The sequence below is a fragment of the Fundulus heteroclitus genome, unplaced genomic scaffold (genome assembly GCF_011125445.2).
Source record: "Fundulus heteroclitus isolate FHET01 unplaced genomic scaffold, MU-UCD_Fhet_4.1 scaffold_232, whole genome shotgun sequence".
In the NCBI taxonomy this organism is placed as follows: Eukaryota; Metazoa; Chordata; class Actinopteri; order Cyprinodontiformes; family Fundulidae; genus Fundulus; species Fundulus heteroclitus.
In genome coordinates, this window is record NW_023396644.1 from 17,122 (window position 1) to 39,238 (window position 22,117).

At 40.6% G+C, this 22,117-nt stretch overlaps 1 protein-coding gene across 2 annotated transcripts in view; it reads right to left on the reverse strand.

The window, feature by feature from the left end:
* Nucleotides 1-741: 741 nt before the first annotated feature.
* The window catches only part of mpped2a (metallophosphoesterase domain containing 2a), a 92,395-nt gene continuing 71,019 nt past the window's right edge, over nt 742-22,117 (reverse strand). For both annotated transcript variants that reach the window (XM_012870784.3, XM_036129843.1), the window contains exons 5-7: nt 5,698-5,813; nt 3,633-3,746; nt 742-2,355 (exon numbers count right to left, since the gene is read on the reverse strand). In XM_012870784.3, the coding sequence (XP_012726238.1) occupies nt 2,237-2,355; nt 3,633-3,746; nt 5,698-5,813 (349 nt within the window). In that variant the 3' untranslated portion in view covers nt 742-2,236. The remainder of the gene's footprint in view (nt 2,356-3,632; nt 3,747-5,697; nt 5,814-22,117) is intronic.

Genomic DNA, 22,117 nt, shown 5'->3' on the forward strand with positions numbered 1-22,117 from the left:
TGGACTTGGATACACGTCTCAGACGACACTAAAGACTATTTGGACTCTTTAAGCTTCTCAGGAAGCATGTTGGTCAGTGCAATCAACTGATTTCATTAAAAAGAAGTGTGGAAATATTATGTTTTGTGTTTTTTATGTAACCTGTATGCATCCTGAGGCGGTGCCTGTCTCATATGTTTATAGTGCCACGCATTTCTATCTCTAAATGGTGCTACCACTAGAAAATTCAATCCATCTTCCGTCTATTAAGAGTGAAAGGATCCACTCCTTTGTCAACAGGAAGAGGACAACCTTTGCTGCAAGGCAGCTGAAAACGGAGGGCTTGGGCCAAGTGGAAGAGGCCAAAGGGGAAATTGAAACCTTTCGAAACGGATTAACCTGACGTCCTTCTCAAACGAAGAGAATAAAAGTTACTTAAAAGGTGAAGGGCGCGCGCTAATTCATCCTTTTCTTTTAAACGAGTATAGATGTTATATACTTGAAGCAGTCTAAGATAAAAACAAGATTTATCACCTTTTACTCAATGTTAGGCCGCTTTGTAAGATGCCTAAGTTGTTTAGCTTTATAAGTGTAATACGTGAAACTACAGTGGAAGATAATTCATTAAACATTCTTAAGATTCAGTATTACTAAAATAGTCACTATTCCTTAATGAGTAAACTAGAAGTAGCATAAAATCTTCAAACTAGTGAAGAAATTGATCTTAATTTAGACACCCAATCAAACACACTTCCATAAGTAAAAATCTTGCAATTTTATTTGCATATAAAGGCAGCTAAATATATCACAATAAACTGAAAGAGAGAACTAACATTTCCATGAAGAGGGATACAATCAGAGAAAGAGCGCGAGAGAGAGCACGAAAAAGAGCATTTACAGCTGTTGAAAACGACTTGAGACGACTATTGGCAACATTTTTTTTTTTTGTGCTAGCAAGATTGCATTTACACACAGTGCAAAATTAGAAAAAAAAAAAAAAGCAACAAAACACAAATACTCATAATCAGATTTTACACTTTAAAAGGACATTTTATCCATGTTTAGGCAGGTGTGTTGCAGGGGATCAATCAACACCTGTTGGATTGTGAGCAACACATTTTCCTCTCATATAAAATCAGTTTCTACTAAAACATGAAAAGAAGCGTCGGATGATGCAAGCATTGAAGGTACAGAAAAAAAACAAAAAACATTTTCTTTCTTCTTTGTCAAACACAACTTTAGTACAGACGTTTTAAAAGATGAATATATAATTTATATATATGCTATTTTACATTTTCCAAATTAGATGAGAGAGCCTTGATCAAAAAGTGATGGTTGTGGCTGTAAATCGATAACTTTCCGTCCCTGCGATCGTCGGGCGTTCTTCTGCGAGGATGATGGGTAATAAATAAGGACTTTTCCTCTGAGCTTGCAGAGAATCGGGGCTCTAGCTGAGAACATTAAAGCTAGTTTAAGGCAGCGTCCCTGTCAGCCAATAAGACAAGAAGAATAGACGAAAAAAGAAAAAAAAAAAAAAGCGCAAAAAGAAACCAAATATTTTTCATATGACACAACGGAAAACAATGGCATCCATTGTCTGGCCAAACCAAACGTAAAAGAAATTGTACAAATTCACATAGCATCATTTATTTTACAGTTATGACCAATATTTATCAAGAGCAAGATTGTTTAGCCACAAAATCTCAAGGAAAAGGAGGATACCGGTGTGGGACAGACTCCAAGGTTCTGCTGGTTTTTACGAACAACCTGAAAACGTGATGAAGGCGGGACCAGAAAAATAAAAAGTTATATTTCTGCTGTGCGTTTATTCCATTTGGCACGAAGGAAAGGTCTTTTTAAAGGATTAGTTCGCCTTCTCGCTGTGGCTCACAGAAACGGAGCGTCCTATCGGCTCAGCGGAAAAAACAGCTCATCTCATTGTCTTTCAAACCAAACAGGAAAGCAATATGACGGAGTGATTCCAGGCCAGACACCCGGACTGTTGGCACAGATTGAAAAAAGAAAATCAACAACAAAAACACCGGTATTCTCCTTTAAACCCCCCACCCCAACCCCAACCCTTGTATTTTCTCCTCCGTCCCACCAACAGTTTGGAGGAAAGAAAAAAATAAAAAATTGCAAAGAAACAAACATCGGATCCTTCTTTTTTTTTTTATTGTTTTAAACTTGAAATATTTATAGAAAAGAGGTCGTTCCTCGAAGGCCCGCGGCGCTCCCAGTCTCCGGTGATCTGGTCTCAGGAGCTGGAGGGGTTGGGCAGGTCGAACACGATGGGGGGGTTGGTGGGCTGGAAGCTGACCGTGCAAGTCGACGCGTTGATGAACGTCGTGTAGCCGTCCGTCATGATCCCGTACCCTGATGGTAGAGACAGTGTTAGCGTCCGCCTGGTGCACTGATCTGCACGCTATATTAAACACATTTTACTCGTATCTCTTAGTAATTTTTACACCTCAGTTTTCTCATAATATAATGACCATTTAATTTACATTTCAGTATTGAGGAGGAAATATACTAATATGCCCGCGTCCTCACTAAGACTAAGAAAGTAGAGCACATCACCCCAGTTCTAAAGTCCTTACACTGGCTCCCTGGATCTCAGAGAATAGACTTTAAAATCCTTCTGTTGGTCTATAAATCCCTGAATTAGCACCTAAATACATCACAGACTTGTTATCAGGGCATCAACCCTCCAGACCACTAAGGTCTTCTGGCTCCAGCCTGCTCTGCAGAACCAGAATCAGAACCAGACATGGAGAAGCAGCATTTAGTTCCTATGCTCCACTGATCTGGAACAAACTACCAGAAAACTGTAAAAGTGCGGAAAGCCTGACTTCCTTTAAATCAAGATTAAAAACACATTTGTTTAGGATTGCCTTCAACTGTTCTAGTTAACTGAATCGCCACTTTTTTGTTCTATTTTCTATCTACATTTTATTCCTACTTGCTTTTATTCTGTTTTATTTTGCTATATTTTAATCATGTAAAGCACTTTGCATTGTCCTTGTACTGAATTGTGCTATATAAATAAATTTGCCTTGCCTTAATAAATATATATATATATATATATATATATATATATATATATATATATATATATATATATATATATATATATATATATGTGTGCATATCAGCTTTAGTACGTGACTCCAGTCTTTTTATAAGTGACCCAGACCTTTAATGCTTTCACATACAGAAAACTGGAAGAATCATAATGGCTGAAATTAAAAACAAATTTGGTTAAATAAATATAGACTTTAAAAGAAAAAGAGCAGCTATGGTGATAATTAACAAGAATGCTTTTTATTTAGATCATAAATATTTAAACTCCCTCCAACAGAGCTACTCGCTGTCCTGGATCTCCAATTTCACAGTCAAAGCAAAACAAAGCAAATTCCCAAACATGCAAGAAAGGAGCACTGAATGAGCAAGTACACATATTTATGGCCTGTTATGGAAAATCTGGGCATATTAAAGAGACTTCAAACGTCTAAAAGTACGATTACTCAAAGTCTTTTTGAGACCCAGGAATCAACAATGAAATTGGCACTATTACACATCTTCATCAGTGCATGTTGTTCCTCGCCTAACTCCTTTTAAAGTTCACCAGAGGACTTTCCCTCCTGCATTACCTTCATGAATGCCTCCAAAAGCATGAAGTTTGGGTCGCACTCGCTTCTGGACCGTGTTGAGAAGCTCCACACAGCCGACCCGCTGCAGCTCTTTAGGAACCCAGTCTCTGAAACCTGCAAAGACATTCACATTCAACCTTTACACTGACGTTTATTTCTTAGATAAAGCTTTACAACATTTCTGGGCTCCTACAACTCATAAAAGCACAGAAACGTAACAAATACTTGGTATACTTTTAACTTGGTTAAAATTATGCAGAAGCAAAGTTGTCCTGCAACAATGTGCGTCAACAGGAAACCAAAGTGACGATGGACTAATCCAAAAGATTAATTTGACAGATTAGACGTCCACCAGAATAAGCATTATCTGCAGCACCAAAAGGGGCAGCCCTGTTTAAAAATAAGACCTCAGAAGATCTGGAATAAACACACTGCAAAACAAACTAAAAATAAGTAAAATGTTTTTAAAATTAATGTATTTTTCCTTGATTTGAGCAGGTAAATAAGATGATCTGCCAATAGAATAAGATTTTTGCACTTAAAATAGGAACAACTCATCTCCATCATCTTATTTCAAGTGCAGGATGTCTAATTATCTTATTTTAGGGGTCAAAATACTCATTCCATTGGCAGATAATCTTATTTACCTGCTCAAATCAAGGACAGAAACACTAATTTTAAGAACATTTTACTTATTTTCAGATCCGTTTTTGCAGTGCTAGACAACTAACTATCATTTAAACCATATTTCAAACCCTGAAACTTAATAAAGACGTTAATTATTTTGAGCCAATTTAGAGAACCTATCACTATTTTCTAAACGTATAAATGTGTTTCCCAGAGTCAAATTTCCAAAGTTCTTAATACTTAAGGCATTTTTGAAATAAAAGCTCAATATGAAATTTATTGCAGATGTCATGGAAGGATGATGGAGAAATCAGTGGACGGCTGGTTGAATAAATAGATCAATGGACAGATGGATGGATGAACAAAGGGATGATTGGACGAAGGGACAGATGATTGATAAAATGGATTGATTGAAAAATAAGGAAATTAGTTGATTGATTAAAGTAAGAACAATGGATGGATATTTTACACACTTCATTATCTTTCTCTGGACTTTTCCAGACCTGGAACGGCCTGAAGTCAAACTCCAGACGTCCCCAGACGGCAGGAACTCGGGCTAGCGCTTCATGAACGAACTGAAACTCTAGTCTTTCATCCCTTTTTTCATCTGAGCTGCAGTTTTGCTGCAACACCACCACATTTACAGCAAATGAAGACCACTCTGATGGAACAACAGACAACTGCTCGTGCAAATATTCAGAGAACGGTTATTTCCAGACACACACTTACTGCCTTTCTATTTCAGGACGAGCTTTTTATAGTCCTCCCTGTGAAATCATGCCAAGACGGCTGACTCTGAGTCTACATTTTAAATCCAACCAGATGAGTCCCGGTCTTGAAATCTCTGCTACATTTACGCAGCCTCGACCGGCCTCTCCCTTTCAGCTCATCCTACATCTTCAGCACGCTCCTCCCTTTGCTCTCGTCTGCTACCCTCTCCAGTCGTTTGCAGCGTCTGCGAAATCGAGTTTCCATGCAATCAAACGGCCAGAGTCACTGCAGCAGCAGCAGCAGCAGCAGCAGCAGCAACTCTCCGTGGGCGAAAGGAGAGGAAATCACTCAATAAAGCCAGATGGAGAGTCGAAAGGACGAAAAACACACACATACACACACAAAATAACTGGGACCCAAACAGCTAGGAGGAAAACCTAATCAATCTGCTGTGAAAAGCAAAAGAAAAATCCAAGATTACTTTTTTTTTCCCCCCCCTCCATGCTGTGAAAAACAAATATTGAATGAGTGAGTATATTCACACGCCGCCGTCTTCAGATGCAAAGCAGCGCCGTCGAGACGTGCATCCACAACGAATGTGGCGCTGCTGCGAGGACTCCAGTCTATTCATGCAGACGTTGAATAACGAGGCCCAACTTTAAGGTCTATATGTCGGCGAGGGGAGGGGGAGGGGGGGGGGGGGCTGTGATTGCTTAATTGGACTCACCGAGGGGAGGTCCGTGGGTCATCAGGATGTCGATGCCCTCGGGGACGAGGTTCCATTTATCCAGCAGAGACTGGCCCCGAGGCAGGTTGAACCCCCAGCCGTTAAACCATGGAGTCCTGCAGAGACAGAGGTGGGTGGGGGGGGGGGGCAGATCGCATTAGCATCACTCACTCCACCATTAATACGGCACACATCAACAATCACCTCCAGCAGCAATACACAGGACAGGTTTCCCCCACTTTCTTCCATCGTTTTACGACCAAATAATTGACGCAGACGTATAAAAAAAAAAAAAAGAAGAATTATCTGTATTGTGTGTCGTCTGATCATCATTAATCATTTACTCATGGTGGGATGAACTCAACACCTCTGGAGGGGGACACTGCAATGCCTCTGTGGCCCAGATTTTCTATAAATAAGCTTTATCTTTTCTATGAACAGACACAACGAAAAATGAACTGAAAATAAATAAAAAACAAGAATCAGGAACAGAAGATGTTTTTCAGTCCTTATAATAAAAAAAGTATTGCATCTGTTGCTGATTATTTTAGTTCTCAGTAAAGCTGTGGATAAGGGGAAAAATAACAAAAGCTTTGTAATAAGAAATACATCAATAGTCTTCTTTCTGTTTAAATGATGCTTACATGATGTTTGGATCAAAGTTTGCTCCGTTTCATCAGTTCCAGCTTCCAGCCTCCAACTTTTACGGGAAATGCTCGACTTTTTTAAATTAAATTTTACTAATTTACCCTATTTACCGCGCGCACAAATCCCACGTCAGTGACTCGATGCGACCTGCTGGGTGTCCTTAGACAGAAAACCGTTGATTTTGATCTCCGCCCAGACGTATTTGATTCGTTTAACATTGTATTGGTTCAGCTGGTGTCTACAAACTATATTTTGCTTTCATCTGTTTTATCTTTTATTTGTTTTAAGTGCTTTATAAATAAAAGATGGATTGGATTTGATACACACATGAAAAATTAATGAGTTAACAACAAATAGTTTAAGATGAAACTGATTTAACCTGCCAGATCCGATTCAACAGCGACAGTTTTACTAAAGATATTAAGTTGGATATTGTGTGATATAAGCCAGGCTAGAAATATGTTAAAGACCTTATAGGCTTAGAGGTAATGAATTTAAGTGTAACTGTATATTTTAGGTAAAGATAATGAAATATAATTTAATGAAATTCATGTACTGTATTTTTTGGACTATAAGGTGCACTTAAAATCCTTAAATTTTCCCAGAAATTGACGGTGCGCCTTATCTATGATCACCGTTGTGCTTACTGACTGATTTTATGTGGTACAATGGGCTCAGAAATCTGTTAAAATGTGTAAATACCACTTTGGTTAGCAACGAAGCCGCTCCGCTCAGTGAATATTAGGAGCATTACGGTACACTGTGTCACTGATAGGACCCCTGAGCCGTCTACCAGACTGCCTGACTGTAATGTCTAAACTAGAAGTGCATTCATGTAAAGGCAGCCTGGAGTACCACTAGCAACAATAAACCTAGGAAGTTAATTCAATATAAAAGTTTATTTTTGCCTTAAGTTAGAAACAGGGCAGTATAGTCCAGCTGCGGACGTGGAGGAGTGATATTACACAGTTGGGAAGAATGTTTAATGTGCCTTATAATCTGGTGCGGCTCTTTTTTTTATTTTTATTTTCTATTTTATTTATTACGGTACAAAGGGAAGTTGCGTTTTTTTTTTTTTTACATAAAAAAATGTCAAAATGTATTTTTTTGACATAAAAAAAGAAAATATGTATAATTTGAAAAAGAATTTAAACATTATTTCAAAAAAACTTTTTTTCTTTCAATTATCCTAGATGGGTTCTGTCCAAAAAAAACTAAGAAAGGAAACACCCAAAAACATTTCTTTACAGACAAACTACTTTTAAATTACATCTTCCCATTTAAGTAACTGAATAAACGTGTTGTATTGGTATCATTCTGTGCTGAATGGAGCGATTTAATTAAACCCTGGTATAACTCTGATGAGCAGAAACAACAGAAGAGTGGAGCGGGACGTAAAAAAAAAATAGACAGGAAGTCCCTTCCAGGTGACTGGGACCATCACAGAGCTGAACATAGAAGGGTTATAAATTATAGATTTTAAAAATATGTTTGTCACTTTGATTTCTGAACAGAACAATGAATCTTTTCCAGCCTGAGACGAGAGGAGAGGTTAAATTAAAAAATGGGCGGGGCTCCTCGTTAGCAGAAGAGTACTGAAAGGATGAATCTCATTAAGCTAGGCACCAGGAACACCTTCTCTTTTTAATGCTGTAACTCATGACTGGCTTAAATCAGTCGCCGGCGCTCAGCTTTATAGACACTGGACAGGAAAACGGTAAACAGGAGGAGATCTCTGCTTCCAGCTCAATCTGAACACACAACATCATTTTAGAAAAGACAAAAACCTCCGAGCGCTCGCTAACGAGCTCCTGCTTAATGGCGTCGGATGTGCGTCTACGTTCCAGCGCTCACAGCGAGCGAGGATGAATTAGTTTCAGAAGCTCGGGTCTGCGAGAAGAGACGTGGATTTCTAAGCAGCAGGGAGCCACATCATGTGTCAGCTGCTACTCCCTCTGCAACCTGCTCTGAAGATTGAGTGACAGCAGCTGGGCCACCTCCAGCAGCCCGCATCTCTGAGGCGACAGGCAGCTCCTTCCCCCGGCAGACACAAAGAAAGCCCCGGTCTGCCGGAGAGGGGAATGAGGAACAGGGAAGGAAGGATGGTTAAAACCGACGAGGAAACAAAGGAGAACGGTGCAGAGGTTAGATATGGGAGCCGATCCATCCAAACCAGAGGGGAGAAGGAGAAAATCGAGCGGAGGCCGGTTGATAAATTGAGCTTTCATTAATCACAATAGTAGTAAGAGGCCTGACAAGAGAGGAAAGGAAGACAGATTATCATCCCGTAATACCTGGGTATATAAATCGGACCTGCTACTTCAAACGAAGCGAGGAAAGTTCATTACAATTTGAGGTGGGGAGCAAAGAGGGCCGGCGCTGTCAGGACCCGGCGATGATGGCGCTGCTGGTGTCTGACCGGGGGGAAATCAGGACTCCGCAGGCATCAATAGGCCGCCTTACAGTGAAGGATGGACGCTCCGGCTCTGATCAATACGAAGTGTTGCAGGGGAGACGCGCCAAGATCAGAACCCCCCCCCCCCCATCCTCTGGTTCATTTTAAAGCACCACAACAGCCTGAGGAATCGGCAGATACGACAAAAACGACCCCGTTAATGTTAGTGAGCGTCGGAAAACGCCGTCCCGGCCCGATCCCAGAGCTCTGATTGGCTGGCTGAGCCGCCGCCGCCACCGCCTCGCCCTCTCGCTGAGAAACGAGGTTAAAAATGAAATGTGAGGAGCGCGCAGGCGGAGCGAAGGCCACGGAGCGAACTGATTAATTAGAACTAATCACACAAATCGAAGCTAATGGAAGCCTAATGGATTACCGCGAACGCTCGCCACTTTTTTTCCAGATGGAAACGCCGCAGCTGGAGGAACTCAGACGAGAGCGAACCGGAGCGGAGTCGGCTCGGTCGGCAGGAAGCAGCGGCGGCGGCGGCGGCGTTTTCATCTGGCTCTGGGTGTTGACTAATAGCAGCGAAGCCACACTTTGAAAAATGCCCGAAACCCCCTTCATCCCACCACCATAAAAACCCCCCGAAATAAAACAAAAATAAACAAACAGCTGGGAGCCTTGATTTGTACTACATGTTTTCTCCCATATCAGGGTTCCTACAGCATAAGGGAAGTTAAATTCAAGACTTTTTAAGACTTTTTAATGCCACTTGAAATAAAAAGTTAAGACCAACTTCACGATAAACAAGATAAACCTTGTTGCGACAACTTCACCCAAATGTTGATTTTCACATAAACCATTACTTTCTGGCCCAGTAGACATGTTTAAAATTTTGAAAAACATTCCATATAGGAATAAAGCTAAAAAACACACAAATTACAGATATATTTTTAACAACTACTGAACTGAATTCACAAACTTTGCTTTGTTCCCTACTAAAATAAACTATAAATCAGTGCCAACTCTTTTTTTTTTAACAGTTTTTATTGGTTCCGCTATCGGGACGGAACCAATAATGGTTACATTGAGCCATTCGGTAAATTAAAAAAAAATATATAATTGTGTCAATTATTTTACTGTTTGGTAAGGATTACAAAAACTAAATCCTATTTATGACCTGGTAACAATTTTAAGACTTAAGAAAGACTGATTTAAGACATTTTAATGCCAATTAAGGCCTTAGTTTTATGTTACAGAATTCAATGCCTTTTAAGACTTTTTAAGGATCCGCGGAAACCCTGCATATATACTAATTCATCTGGACACACAGACCCCCCCCCCCACCCAGATCCGGGGGTCTGCATTCAGCAGAAGGTCCTGACTGAATGCAGACCGCAGCACAGCAGCTCCACGCCACAATGGCCCCCATTGTCAGCCGCCTGCCCATGAAACATACCTTCCATGCGAGCGCGTTTGTTAACCTCCGCCCAGATTAACGACATCCCGGTCGCATGAAAAAAGGGGGGTGAGGTGGGGGGGGGGGATTGTTTCCTGTGCGGCTGTGACACAGCTATTATTACACTGTACTGCTCCGTGTGCTACCCGGATCACACAACTCCTGGAGCAAGCTCTCGCCCCGACACTCGCCATCTGTCGGCCGGCGCTGAGCGACGCCATGCGACGCCGCAGAAATAGAAGCAGCAAAGATGGAAGACGAACGACGGCGATGACGATGAGCGAAAACAGAGAGACGAGGAGGAGGAAGAGGAGGAGGAGGAGGAGGCCGTCACGTCAGCGACAAAACAAACAAACAAAAAAAACGCCTTCTTCAATTAAAACATCTACAACAGCACATGTCAAAAAAAAAAAAAAAGAATCAGCGCTTCAAATGGACAAAAAGCTCGTAACCTTGGTAACAGGAGCATTAACGATCCCTCCCCCCCGGAGGAGCAGAGCAAACGGGTTAAAACGCTGCAGCCGAGGCCGGCGGCGGAGCTGGAGCAGACAGAAGCTATTTAGCCCTCGTGCGCAGAACGTCAATATTCAATTAGGCCTGTGGACATCATTAGGACGGCGGCGCAGCGTCTCTGCGGGCGTGACACCGCTCTTAACCCCTCTGCTCCCCCCCCCCCCCCACTGAGCGGCGCTCGCCGGGTCCATTGCCAGGCTGCAGGACGCCCCTGAAACAGCGCTTCAGTCCTTTTTTTTAAATTTACCCAACTCCTCCTTCCTTTAATGGATCATTTTAAGCATTTTTACAGCTCACCGGATTCCGTCATCTGAAGGCAGAGAGAAGCATCAGAGTATTTACAAAATCCACAAAGATCGGACCGACTGATTTATCGTAAATTACTGAGTGATTGATTAGTTGATGAAAGAAAAGGCTGCTTGGAAAACTTTTAAAGAAAGCCCGTGCTCCACCTCAGAGTTTAAGCTCTGCGCTTAAAGATTTAAAAACCCAACATATGCTCTGAAAATCAGCTTACAGAGATGATCTCACTAAATCGTTGTAATGTAAACTCAAATCCCAGTTTCTGTAATCAGAGTGGATCAACATGGAGACAAGAAATGAAGATCTGTCCAGGAGCGTTTTTCTGCAAGGCAAACCCTGCACACTGCAAAAACAGAACTAAAAGTGAGTGAAATTTTCTTGAAATCATTGTAATTGTCCTTGATTAGAGCAGGTAAATAAGACTATTTGCCAATGGAATAAGATTTTTGCACTTAAAATAGGAACAATTCATCTCCATCGTCTTATTTCAAGTGCAGGATGTCTAATTATGTTATTTTAGAGATGAATTGTTCCTGTTTTAAGTGCAAAAATCTCATTGTATTGGCAAATAGTGTTATCTACCTGCTTAAATCAAGGAAAAATACACTAACTTTAAGAAATTTTTTACTTATTTTTAGTTTCCTTTTTGCAGTGCAACACCAAGACGCACTTCAAGTGACCTGCATAAGAGAAGATTTCTTGCATTTTTGCGAGGATAATAGTTCTAAATATCAGAAAACCTCTATAGGGGAGGTGAAAGCAGGAGTAAAATAAGGAAAATAAGTAAATAAACAACGTTAAAGTCCAATGAAAATCATTTTTCTGGGATTTTAAGGCCTTGGTAGCGCAACAAAAATGACATCAAACAGTTTGTTTTCTATTTTATAAAAAAAAGAAGCTGATAAGTCATTTTAAAATACTTAAAATTTCTGATGACCTGATAGACAACCACAGCCAAATATGGCTATAGGTTGATTTCCGTATGTTATTATCGTATCACATACGGAAATGATAATACCTCTTTTGCGTTCTTCTTGGTGTTTTAAGTCAATTATCATGAAAACCGGCTGTTTTCTCAACAAAAAAAGCTGCTTTAATGAAAATGTGCAGAATCCACGTGTAGCTGCTGATAAAAAAAAAGGACATTTAGACTTTCAATCTTTGTTTTTAACTTATCAGCTTTCTATTAGTAACTAACGGAGTCAGCAAATCTCGTTATTTAATCAATAAATCATCTCCTGCGTGGTTTTACACACGTTATTTACTAGCATTTTGGCTGCTTTTGTTCTCTTTATCAAAGCCAAATAAGCAGATTGTTCATCCATATTCTGACTTCGTCCATCCACTACGTGTGCACCATTACTCTGAAGTGACTCTACTGGGCCAAGCAACATGTTTATTTAGAAATACACAGCAGAAAAACTGAATGAGTGAATCACGGATTTTCTGTAAAACGTGGAGATTTTCAGCTGCTTCCCTTCACTGCTGCTACGATTCGCACATCCAATGCAGGCCAAGTCTATATAAAAACATTCTGATAGCACGACGGTAACAACAACGAGAAGGAGAGATAATGCGGGTCAGAGTGTAAGCAGAAATTATTGCTACCTGCCAGCAATTGATGAAACTACGACGAGTTACACACTGCAAAAAGGGAACTAAAAGTAAGTAAAGTTTTCTTGAAATTAGCGTATTTGTCCTTGATTTGAGCAGCTAAATAAAGACTATTTGCCAATGGAATGAGTATTTTTACCCGTAAAATAAGATTATTAGCTATCCTGCACTTGAAATAAGATGATCAAGATTAATTGCTATCATTTTAATTGCAAAAATCTCATTCCAGTGGCTGATAGTTTTATTTACCTGCTCAAAGCAAGGGAAAATATTCTAATTTCAAGAAAATTTTACTTACTTTTAGTTCCCTTTTTGCAGTGCAGGCAGCCAGGGCTGAGCACAGAGAACTTTTAAATCCCTGAGAAGGGTGCCGGTCTAATAGGTCTCTATGTTAAAATCTGTGTTTACATTAAACCTCAAACTCAATCTTTGGCTGGTTTGTTTGGTTGCTATTTTTCTTTAGATGGAAATTTATTATGATCTGTGAACAGGAAAAGATGAACTTTAGGCTCTTACATAGAAAAGTTAAGGCGGATAGGAGTAGGGCTGAACGATTTTGGAAAATAATCGAATTGCGATTTTTTATCTTAATATCGTGATTTAATGCGACCACCCCCCCCCCCCCAGTTTAATTTATCATGTCTTTTTAAACATATACAAAACAACAAATCAATTTGTTTCCTCGCTGTGCAGATTAGTTGCTAAAAGACCCACAGCATCTCAACTTGGAGCAGAAATGATTGCGTTCCGCCTACGATATATTTCAACCAAAATTGCATTAATGTTCTGCATTAACCACAACCAACAAAAATGGCCTCTAGATCGTTGTAAACAACGACTATATAAAACAAGAACTTTTAATGTTTTTATAAATCAGAATATTGTTCAAGAGAACAGCTTTTAATAGATCAATCCTTGTTGAACATAAAGTGCAACCAACAAGCAAGTCTATGTATTAAACTGATTGACCAGAACTTAATGCTATGTATGATTATATAAACTTTAAAACAAGTAGAAAAGTTAGATAATCTCACTGCTGCAACTGTCTTCCCTTCCATGTGGAGGCAAACCCACTTTAAACATTTTACCGACACCTATAGGGCGTGTCAAATTCTCTAATTGTTAAATTAAAACCTCTGCGATTTGGAAATTGCGTTTTTTTAAATCGCGATTATATTGAAAATGCGATTAATTGTTCAGCCCTAGATAGGAGGAAAAATTTTTTTTTATCACAGCAAATCCTGCTTTTTTATGACACCAGGGAGGTCCACAGGAACCCCCCCGCCTCCCCGCACAAAGACACACAGCAGAGGCACATTCATTTGCTTTGTGGAGCGTTTACTATTTACCAAACACACTGCAGACTCTCCGACCTCCTCCGGTTGCATCGCACAGTCCTGACAGCAAACACGGAGGCTGGAGAGATCAGGCGGACTCTGTGTACAGAACACCTGTAAAGTCTGACCTCCATTCTTCAGCCAGACATCCGAACCAAGATGGCATCTTTGAACCAGCGGCAAGATTTAAAGCCCAGAAAAATAATAGTAAAATGCTAAAAAAAAAGGGTTGTTTCATGGTTAAGAATGAGTTGCAAACTTTAAAAAAAAGGAGGAAACTCACTTTTATGTCAAAGAGCAAAAGAAAGATTAGACGCGTCTCAGGTAAGGTATTAGCCTTCACGGGGCGTGATGAACAACCTGCACCGCGACCAGCCTAGAGATAACGGCGGCGAGAGAGAGAGAGAGAGGGAGAGCGAGGCCGAGAGGCGGCGTGAAGGTCCGGCCATCCATCGTGTCTGACCTCTGAGTCGCGGCGGCCCCGGGGTCGTGGAGGGGAGAGGTCTAATTGATCAAGCTGCCAGGACCAATGAGGAGGGCCATGTTAATGGGACTTTTATAAGCCCCGCGGGAGGCGCCCGGCTGACACTCAGTCCTGCAGGAGTATGTGCAAAGCAGAGTGCGTGCCCCGCGTGCATGGGTGTGTGCGTGCGCGCGTGAACTCCCAGAGCCCAGGTAGCCTTATTAAAACGGAGCCAAGCGAAGACTCAGGCTGCGCTTTGACAAATGGCCTCTCAACGCCAAGGCCACCTTTGCAAACTTTGGGGACGAGGCAGAAAGTCGCAGGGGTGAAGGAGCCACGTCGGTGCGAGCGCGGCAGAGAGTGTGTTTGCTCTGTCGCAGCATTAATAACCGGTGCCCGGTGACTGATGGAGTGTGGAACGGATTAATCCCGCCGCCGTCATGCTGCCAAACGCAGAGGCTCCCAGGGTTAGCCAGCAGACTTAGCCCACTTAGGAGAGGCTAGAACCGCGGGGACGGTCTGGTTCATGCACAGATACAGTGAGGCGCGCTGCACCCCCCCCCCCCCTCTGGGGCTCACCTCCACGCTGGGATGCAGCCAGCTGCAATTTGACCTGCAGGCTGCTAATATAAAAACAACCACAGCGGAGATTTCACAGCAAACACAGCTGCTCTCAAACAAGCTGGCAGCTCGCGGCGCTTCACTGCACTCAGGTCTGAGTGTGCGGAAAGAAAAGAGTGGAGGAAAATAACTGAAAAGGGGGGGGGGGTGTGAGTGCCCTACATTGTAACAGGAAATCAAATAAAAGCAGAGGAGGTTAGAGTGCATCTTCTAAGAATCTTCTTCCCTAACCTCCTTTCTGCAACGCGCACACGTCTGGCAGGCAGAGACAGACTGGATTAGCTCAGAGTAAAGCAGCTAAAGAGCCAACATGACAGTGTGCAAGTATTTTATATGTCAGTGTGATAGGATCGACATAAAAACGCTTAATCTGCACCAAGCTGATGACGGAAGTTAGGAAACGATTCATATCTGCAACAATGAGCTGATAAATAACTCAGAATATGTATTTGGTGTGAGAAAAATTATGATTGTGCAACAACTCGCAGGAAAATAAAAAAAGAAAATCTGCTTAAAAGGAAGGGCATTTCATGTGAAAAGCATGCCGACAGTAGAGTGTTAGATATTGTTGAACAAAGTGAGCCGATGAAAGAGAGGAATGGAGCCGCGCTCTGAGTCCTCGTTTTGGAAAGTGTTAAAAATAAAAAATAAAAGCCTCGGGTCGTTGAAAAGCTCTGCGGTCGGTTGGAAATAAGCGTTACCTCCATTGCGAGGCAGCATTAGAACAGTAGGATTGGTGCAAATAATTAGACAGTAGCTGCACAAACTATTCACACGCATTACCTTCACCATCCACGCCTAATTTATCCCGAATCGTCGATAAAGTCAATAAAGTCACAAATCTCACACGCCGAGTCGATAAAGCATAACAAGTCTCTAAACTGCTGCAATAAAAACAAGTTGCTTATTTGCTCTGGTCCAGTAAACACTCGTTGAAACTAACAGTTTCCCAGTATTTCAGTAGCTTTTTTTTCTCCTCCCGTATTTTATCATTGCATTACCAGGTTGGTCAAATGAACATTTATTAGAGCCAAAAAAGCTATTTTTCAACCCTCGTTTGTGAGTAAATGATAAAGTAATCTTAGCGATTTCCACTTTATTCTGATATAAACATGGAAGCTGTAGGAATGGAGGAAAGAAAAGATGGATGATTGAAGGGGGGATGGATAGTTGGATGTATAGAGGAACTGATGGACGTATGAATGAACAAATGGATATATTGATGGATGATAGATGTCTGGATGGATGGATGGATGGATGAACGGCACATGGAGGGAAGATATATAATTGGACATACTTACTAAAAATGGATAAATGGAAACATCGTTTGACAAAATGAATCCAACACTTCAATGGTCATACTTTATTTAAATACTAACATGAAAAGGACACTGATAGAAGCTTCTTCTTTTATTTAAATTAAGATGTTTACATCTCCAAATCCAACACCTTTTTATACTCATCCAGACACTGAAAGTATGTAGATCAGAGGTTTTGGTTTAGTCGTCTGCAAACTGACGCTACCATCGTGAACATGGTTGTGTTCGTACAGCAGTTTATTTATAAGGACGTCTGGGCTGGAAATAGACCCGCAGACTCCACTTGAGTCAAGTGGGCTTTTCACAGTTAGTGGATATAGAAATTGTTCATTTGGTTTCAGTTTTCAAGAATGAATAAAGTGCTAAAATTGTCATTTGCAAAAGTCCAAAACGCCACAAATGTTCTTATAAGCTGTGGGACTTGAGTGAATTTGGGGTAAATATGTACATTTATACCTGGAAAGCTAGAATTGGCAGTTTTCCCATCAACCTTGCAGCAAAGCCATGTACAATGCAGATGACTCTTCCTGTGGCTCTACGCTTCTCCAGGAGTGAATGCTGCTTGTCGGGACTTTGATGCAATCAACTGGTTTCCTTATATAGGACATTTTTGACCAATCTGTATAATCTGACCCAATCTGTATAATATGATTGAACTTGACTTTGTAAAGTGCCTTGAGATGACATGGTTCATGATTTGGCGCTATATAAATAAAATTGAATTGAATTGAATTGAACCTGGACGAGGCAACAATGCGTTATCCCAACAGACTCGACCGCATGTGGACACTAAATCCTTGAAATATGTATCTGCCAGGAAGTAATGCAGCTCTGCAGAAACTGGAGACCAGGCCGCCGAAGAAAGAGGGAATCTGGGCTCTATTCAGAGAAGCTGTATGGGGGCTGGGGGCAGGGGCCAAGACCCATTCAACCCGCTCCCAGACACAAGGACGAGGGTCCCGTTACCCTTCTCCAGCCTCGACCTCCACGAACTTGATCCTGAGGAACAATGTAAGACTGGGAGGGTGGAAGCGGAGGAGAAAGGAGCGAGGAGAGAGGCAGGGGGGAGGATAATATCTCTGGGAATTGAATGAGCTCTCCTTAGCGACAAGGACTGACCGGCAAGGTTTAATTTCCCGGTTTTGCTCCACAGATTTTTTCTTTTTAGCTGCACATTTCTAGCGGGACCAGGTGACCTGAGACTGTAAAACACACTTCTCCTGTCTATGCTTTTCTTTACAAAGACTACACCCTTCAGGTCTGCAAGTTAATTGGAAAAATACACACAGTTTTGATAAAACTTTCATTTTCTGACGAATAATAGAGAGAGAAAAGGGTAACGGATGGTAAAACACAGGATGAATGGATGAATACCTGGACGGATTGTTAGACAAATGGAGGGGTAGGATGCAGGGATGGCTCTGCTGGCATCCGTGCCACAGCTAGAGCCAGTGCATGCCCTGAAACGGGTTTATGATGCTAAATAAACGCAGATCTAACCAAAGACAACTGCAGAAGACGGATTAGTAGACGACGCTAGCAACAAACCTGACACCGAGAGGATAGAAGAAGCTAACGCTAGCAAGCAACCTCCCTGGTGTCATAAGAAAGCAGGTTTTGCTGTGATTTTTTTTTCTCCTATCTGCCTTAACTTTTGTATGTAAGAGCCTAAAGTTCATCTTTTCCGGTTCACAGATCATAATAAACCCTTTATCATCTTTTAACATGTTCTAATTCATTAATTAGCTAAATGTTTAATTTTATGTTGATATATGCCACTAAAAAAAAACCAAAATTAACAATTTCTGTAGTTTATTAGTGAAACATTTTACTACTTTAACACTAACCCTCTAACTTTCTGAGCAAAGCTTAAATCAATGTATTTGTAGAGAATAATAATAATAATAATAATAATAATAATAATAATAATAATAATAATAATAATAATAATAACAATAATAATAATAATGAACCAACCACAGAGCCTCGGCCGCCCGGTCAGATGGAAGCCAACGAGGTGAGCCGGCTACGGTCCGAGCATTTTTTAAAATCAAGCGATATGTCAAAAAAACAAGCCTATATTTTGGGTTAACATAGCTAACTTCTCGCCTAAAAGCCTTTTAAAAGTTACTTTTATGTCACAGAAAGAGTAATAAGACTCAACTTTATTCACAGCTTTCCACTCCACCATTGCTGTTTCTGGTTAAAAACTTCACTTCGACCCGCAATGAATCATGGGATAGGATTAGCCATGAAGGACACCAGATCCATCCTTCAAATCGGGAAGAAGAAGGACGCACATGTCAGAGTGAATTGGGACGCACCCCAAGGCGAACATTCTGGCTCCAATTAATTTGCTGAAAATGCACCTCGCTTAACTGGGCGAAACAACACCGATTAAAAAATAAAGGACACAATTAGAGTTTTTCAAGAGGGTCGCCTCAGCAAAATCCCAAATTAGTAAAGTTCAAGATGACGTCTTCTCAATAACAAATAAAGAGGCCTCCCTGTGCAAAAAAATTCAGGAACTTAACAAAAGTGTGCGGTCCTGCACACCTGGATGCTTGAAGTTTCACGGCGGGACGTTTGAGTGAACTTTTAAATGCACTAGACAAATTAAATGCAGAAAAAAAAAACTGGCATCAATGGAATCCCTTTAGACCGTTATAAAATATTTTAAATACTATCACGCCTCCTGTATGACATGTTCCTGGAAAGTTACACTTCAAAATAACTTCCCTCTAACCCAGTCGTTCATGTTATCCAATCCCTTCGCTCTGCAGAAACTGACTTTTATGATTCAGGGTAAATAAATACGCTTTGAAAACATGTGGGAACATTTTTTGTTGAAATGTGTGGAAACGTGCGTTGATGAACGAACATGATTGTACTTTTATATGGGAGACGTCTTGTTATCTTATGTAAAATAGAAGAAACCCCAACGTATTTGGCTTTTTAAAGGAGAAAAGGATATTAAACACAGATGTTGATGTCTAGCTGCCAAAGAACGAAAAGGACGGCTTATTACTGAATCCCTATTACCCGATACCTCTAAATCTCAAACTGCTGTCCTGATGTATATAATGTATTTGTGTGTTATCTTTCTGCGTATTTTGTTTAAATTATCTGAAGAAGCAATTAACAGATTTCTGAACGGAAACTCACCTTGGGGGAACTAACTAACGCAACGAGCCGGGAGTAGCATAAATAAACAGAGATTTCCTTTGAGCAGAGCACAGAGGGGAACAAAGCTCTTATCTCAGGCGTCTGACTCAGCAGAAAACACCTTTTCAGACATTAAACACGACATACATAAAAACTACACTGCCTGAAGCAAACTCGTAACATACTGATGGAGCTGATAAATAAATGTTTAATGGTTGTTCTTAAGAAAGAAGAAAAAAAAAAGTCTAGCGCCAATGGCTGGGAATATATTATTTGCTATTTATGAATGGCTTTAAGAGCACATGCATTATTTATTTCCTAAATTGTGGCGTCAGCATTTATTAATTTGTCTTATGTGCAAAGAAAATTCTCGTTGCACCTGATGGAGCGATTGTGAAGGCAACAGGAAGGGTCAGAGCAGATAAATGGCACCTCTGTCTGCAGCTATTGTCTTGACCTTACAACAAGTGGAGAAACGAAGCAGAAGCAGGAAACACACAAACTGGCATTGTTGGTCTCAGGAGTTTGTGGACAATGAGTGGGAATTAGACACGTCCATTAGGTGTTGGTAAAATGTTTAAAGTGGGTTTGCCTCCACATGGAAGGGAAGACAGTTGCAGCAGTGAGATAATCTAATTTTATTACTTGTTTTATAGTTTGTATAATCATACAAAGCATTAAGTACAGGTCAATCAGTTTAATACATAGACTTGGTTGTTGGTTGGACTTTGCACTTTATGTTCAACAAGGATTAATGTCCAATTAAATTAAAAGCTGTTCTCTTGAATAATATTCTGATCAATAGAAACATTAAAAGTTCATATTTAAAATAGTCCTTGTTTACAAACATCATTACTTAGAGGCAATTTCTGTTGTTTGTGGTTAGTGCGGAGAAAAGTCAAAATTGCAATTTTGATTGAAATATATTGTAGGCAGAACACAATCATTTCTGCTCTGAGTTTAGACGCTGCGGGTCTTTTAGCACCTGATCTACATGGCGAGGAAACAAATTGATTTGTTGTTTGTATATATTTTTAAACACATGATAAATTAAACTGGAAAAAAAAAAAATCGCATTAAATCACAATATTAAGAAAAAAAAAATCGCTATTACATTATTTTCCAAAATTGTTCAACCCTAGCACAGAATCTACAGATGAATCCACGGGATGGATTCTGTGAATGTTAATTTAACCCGCCGTTGGAAAGGCAGCCTTTTTGCGACACCGATTGCGAAACGCCTCGGCCGGCTTTTCACTGTTTTCTTTCCAAACACCTGTGAGCCTGAACAGCCCCGCCGCTATCAGAGGTCTAAATCCAGCGGGTGCAGATAAGCACAACTGCGTCCTTGCCACCGAAGCTGTGCAGAGGTCAGCAGGAAGGGGTGGAAGTGGTTGCAGGACGGCGTGAATGCTATCACCTCCGAGCAGAAATCAGTCAGTAAAGCTGCCCTTCTGTTTACGGAGCTGTTGCTGCGACCGTGATTGATGGCTCTCTGCAGTCGATCCACATCTCCCTCCCGGGGCCACACAACAGGGTGGGGGATGGAGTGGGGGAAAAAACAAGAGTGGGAGACTGTGTTTGTTGAGCTTTGATATAAGGCAACCCAACGCTGGCCCAGTTGTTCACTTTCTACGCTCGCAACGTTGCAGTTAAACCGTGATTCCTTCTGGCATGAACTATTATTATTATTATTATTATTATTATTATTATTATTATTATTAACACACTGGACCTGTATTGTGTATTTATTGACCCGTCGGTGAGTTACGGGTCTAATAACCGGACATTACGATCTTAATGATGTTTTTCTGGCAAATGTGAGACGGACCTTTGTATTCTTTTTGGTCCAACTTGCTTATTGTTCAAAAGATAAAGAAATGTCTTTATTGTCCCACAATGGGAAAATGTGTGTGTGTGACAGAGGCAAAGACGCAGACAGCGTTACGCACAATAATTAGTGAAGAAAAACAGAACAAGCTAAAGTTAGTTCTGAAGAAACTCCAAGAGTAAAAAGCAAAAAAGTAAATACCAGAGTAAATGTTGCTCCGTTATTGATAATATCACATAATCAGGTTAAAAAAAAAGTATTCAAGCTTAACAGTGGGAAAAATCTCCAGCCTATTTACAGAACTTGAGATAATATTAGGGCTGGATGATAATTCAATAACGGTATATCAATCGATAGATGTATATCGATGATAGAAAGAAAAAATGGGTCAATAAGTTCAGTAGAATAAAAGTTTACCTTCCTTTTTTAAATACTTGCAGTTTTGGTAAAAAGTTGGTTGAATAAAGGGTTGAGTTTGAATTCAGTGTTTGTATCTAAAAATAAGTCATTAAGCAACAGCATAAAATGACCAGGACTGCACTTAAAATATATGTTTTGAATTTGTTGACAATATGATTTTTATTTTATAGATATGCTTTTTTCTCTACATCGTCCAGCCCTAGATAATAATCGTACAGTAGAATCAACCAGTAACATGATGTAAATAGTTATTGATTCTGTTGTGAGCAGCAGAGGTTATAAAGTCTAACAGCAGCCGGGAGGAAGGACCTGCAGAAGCGCTCCTTAGAGCA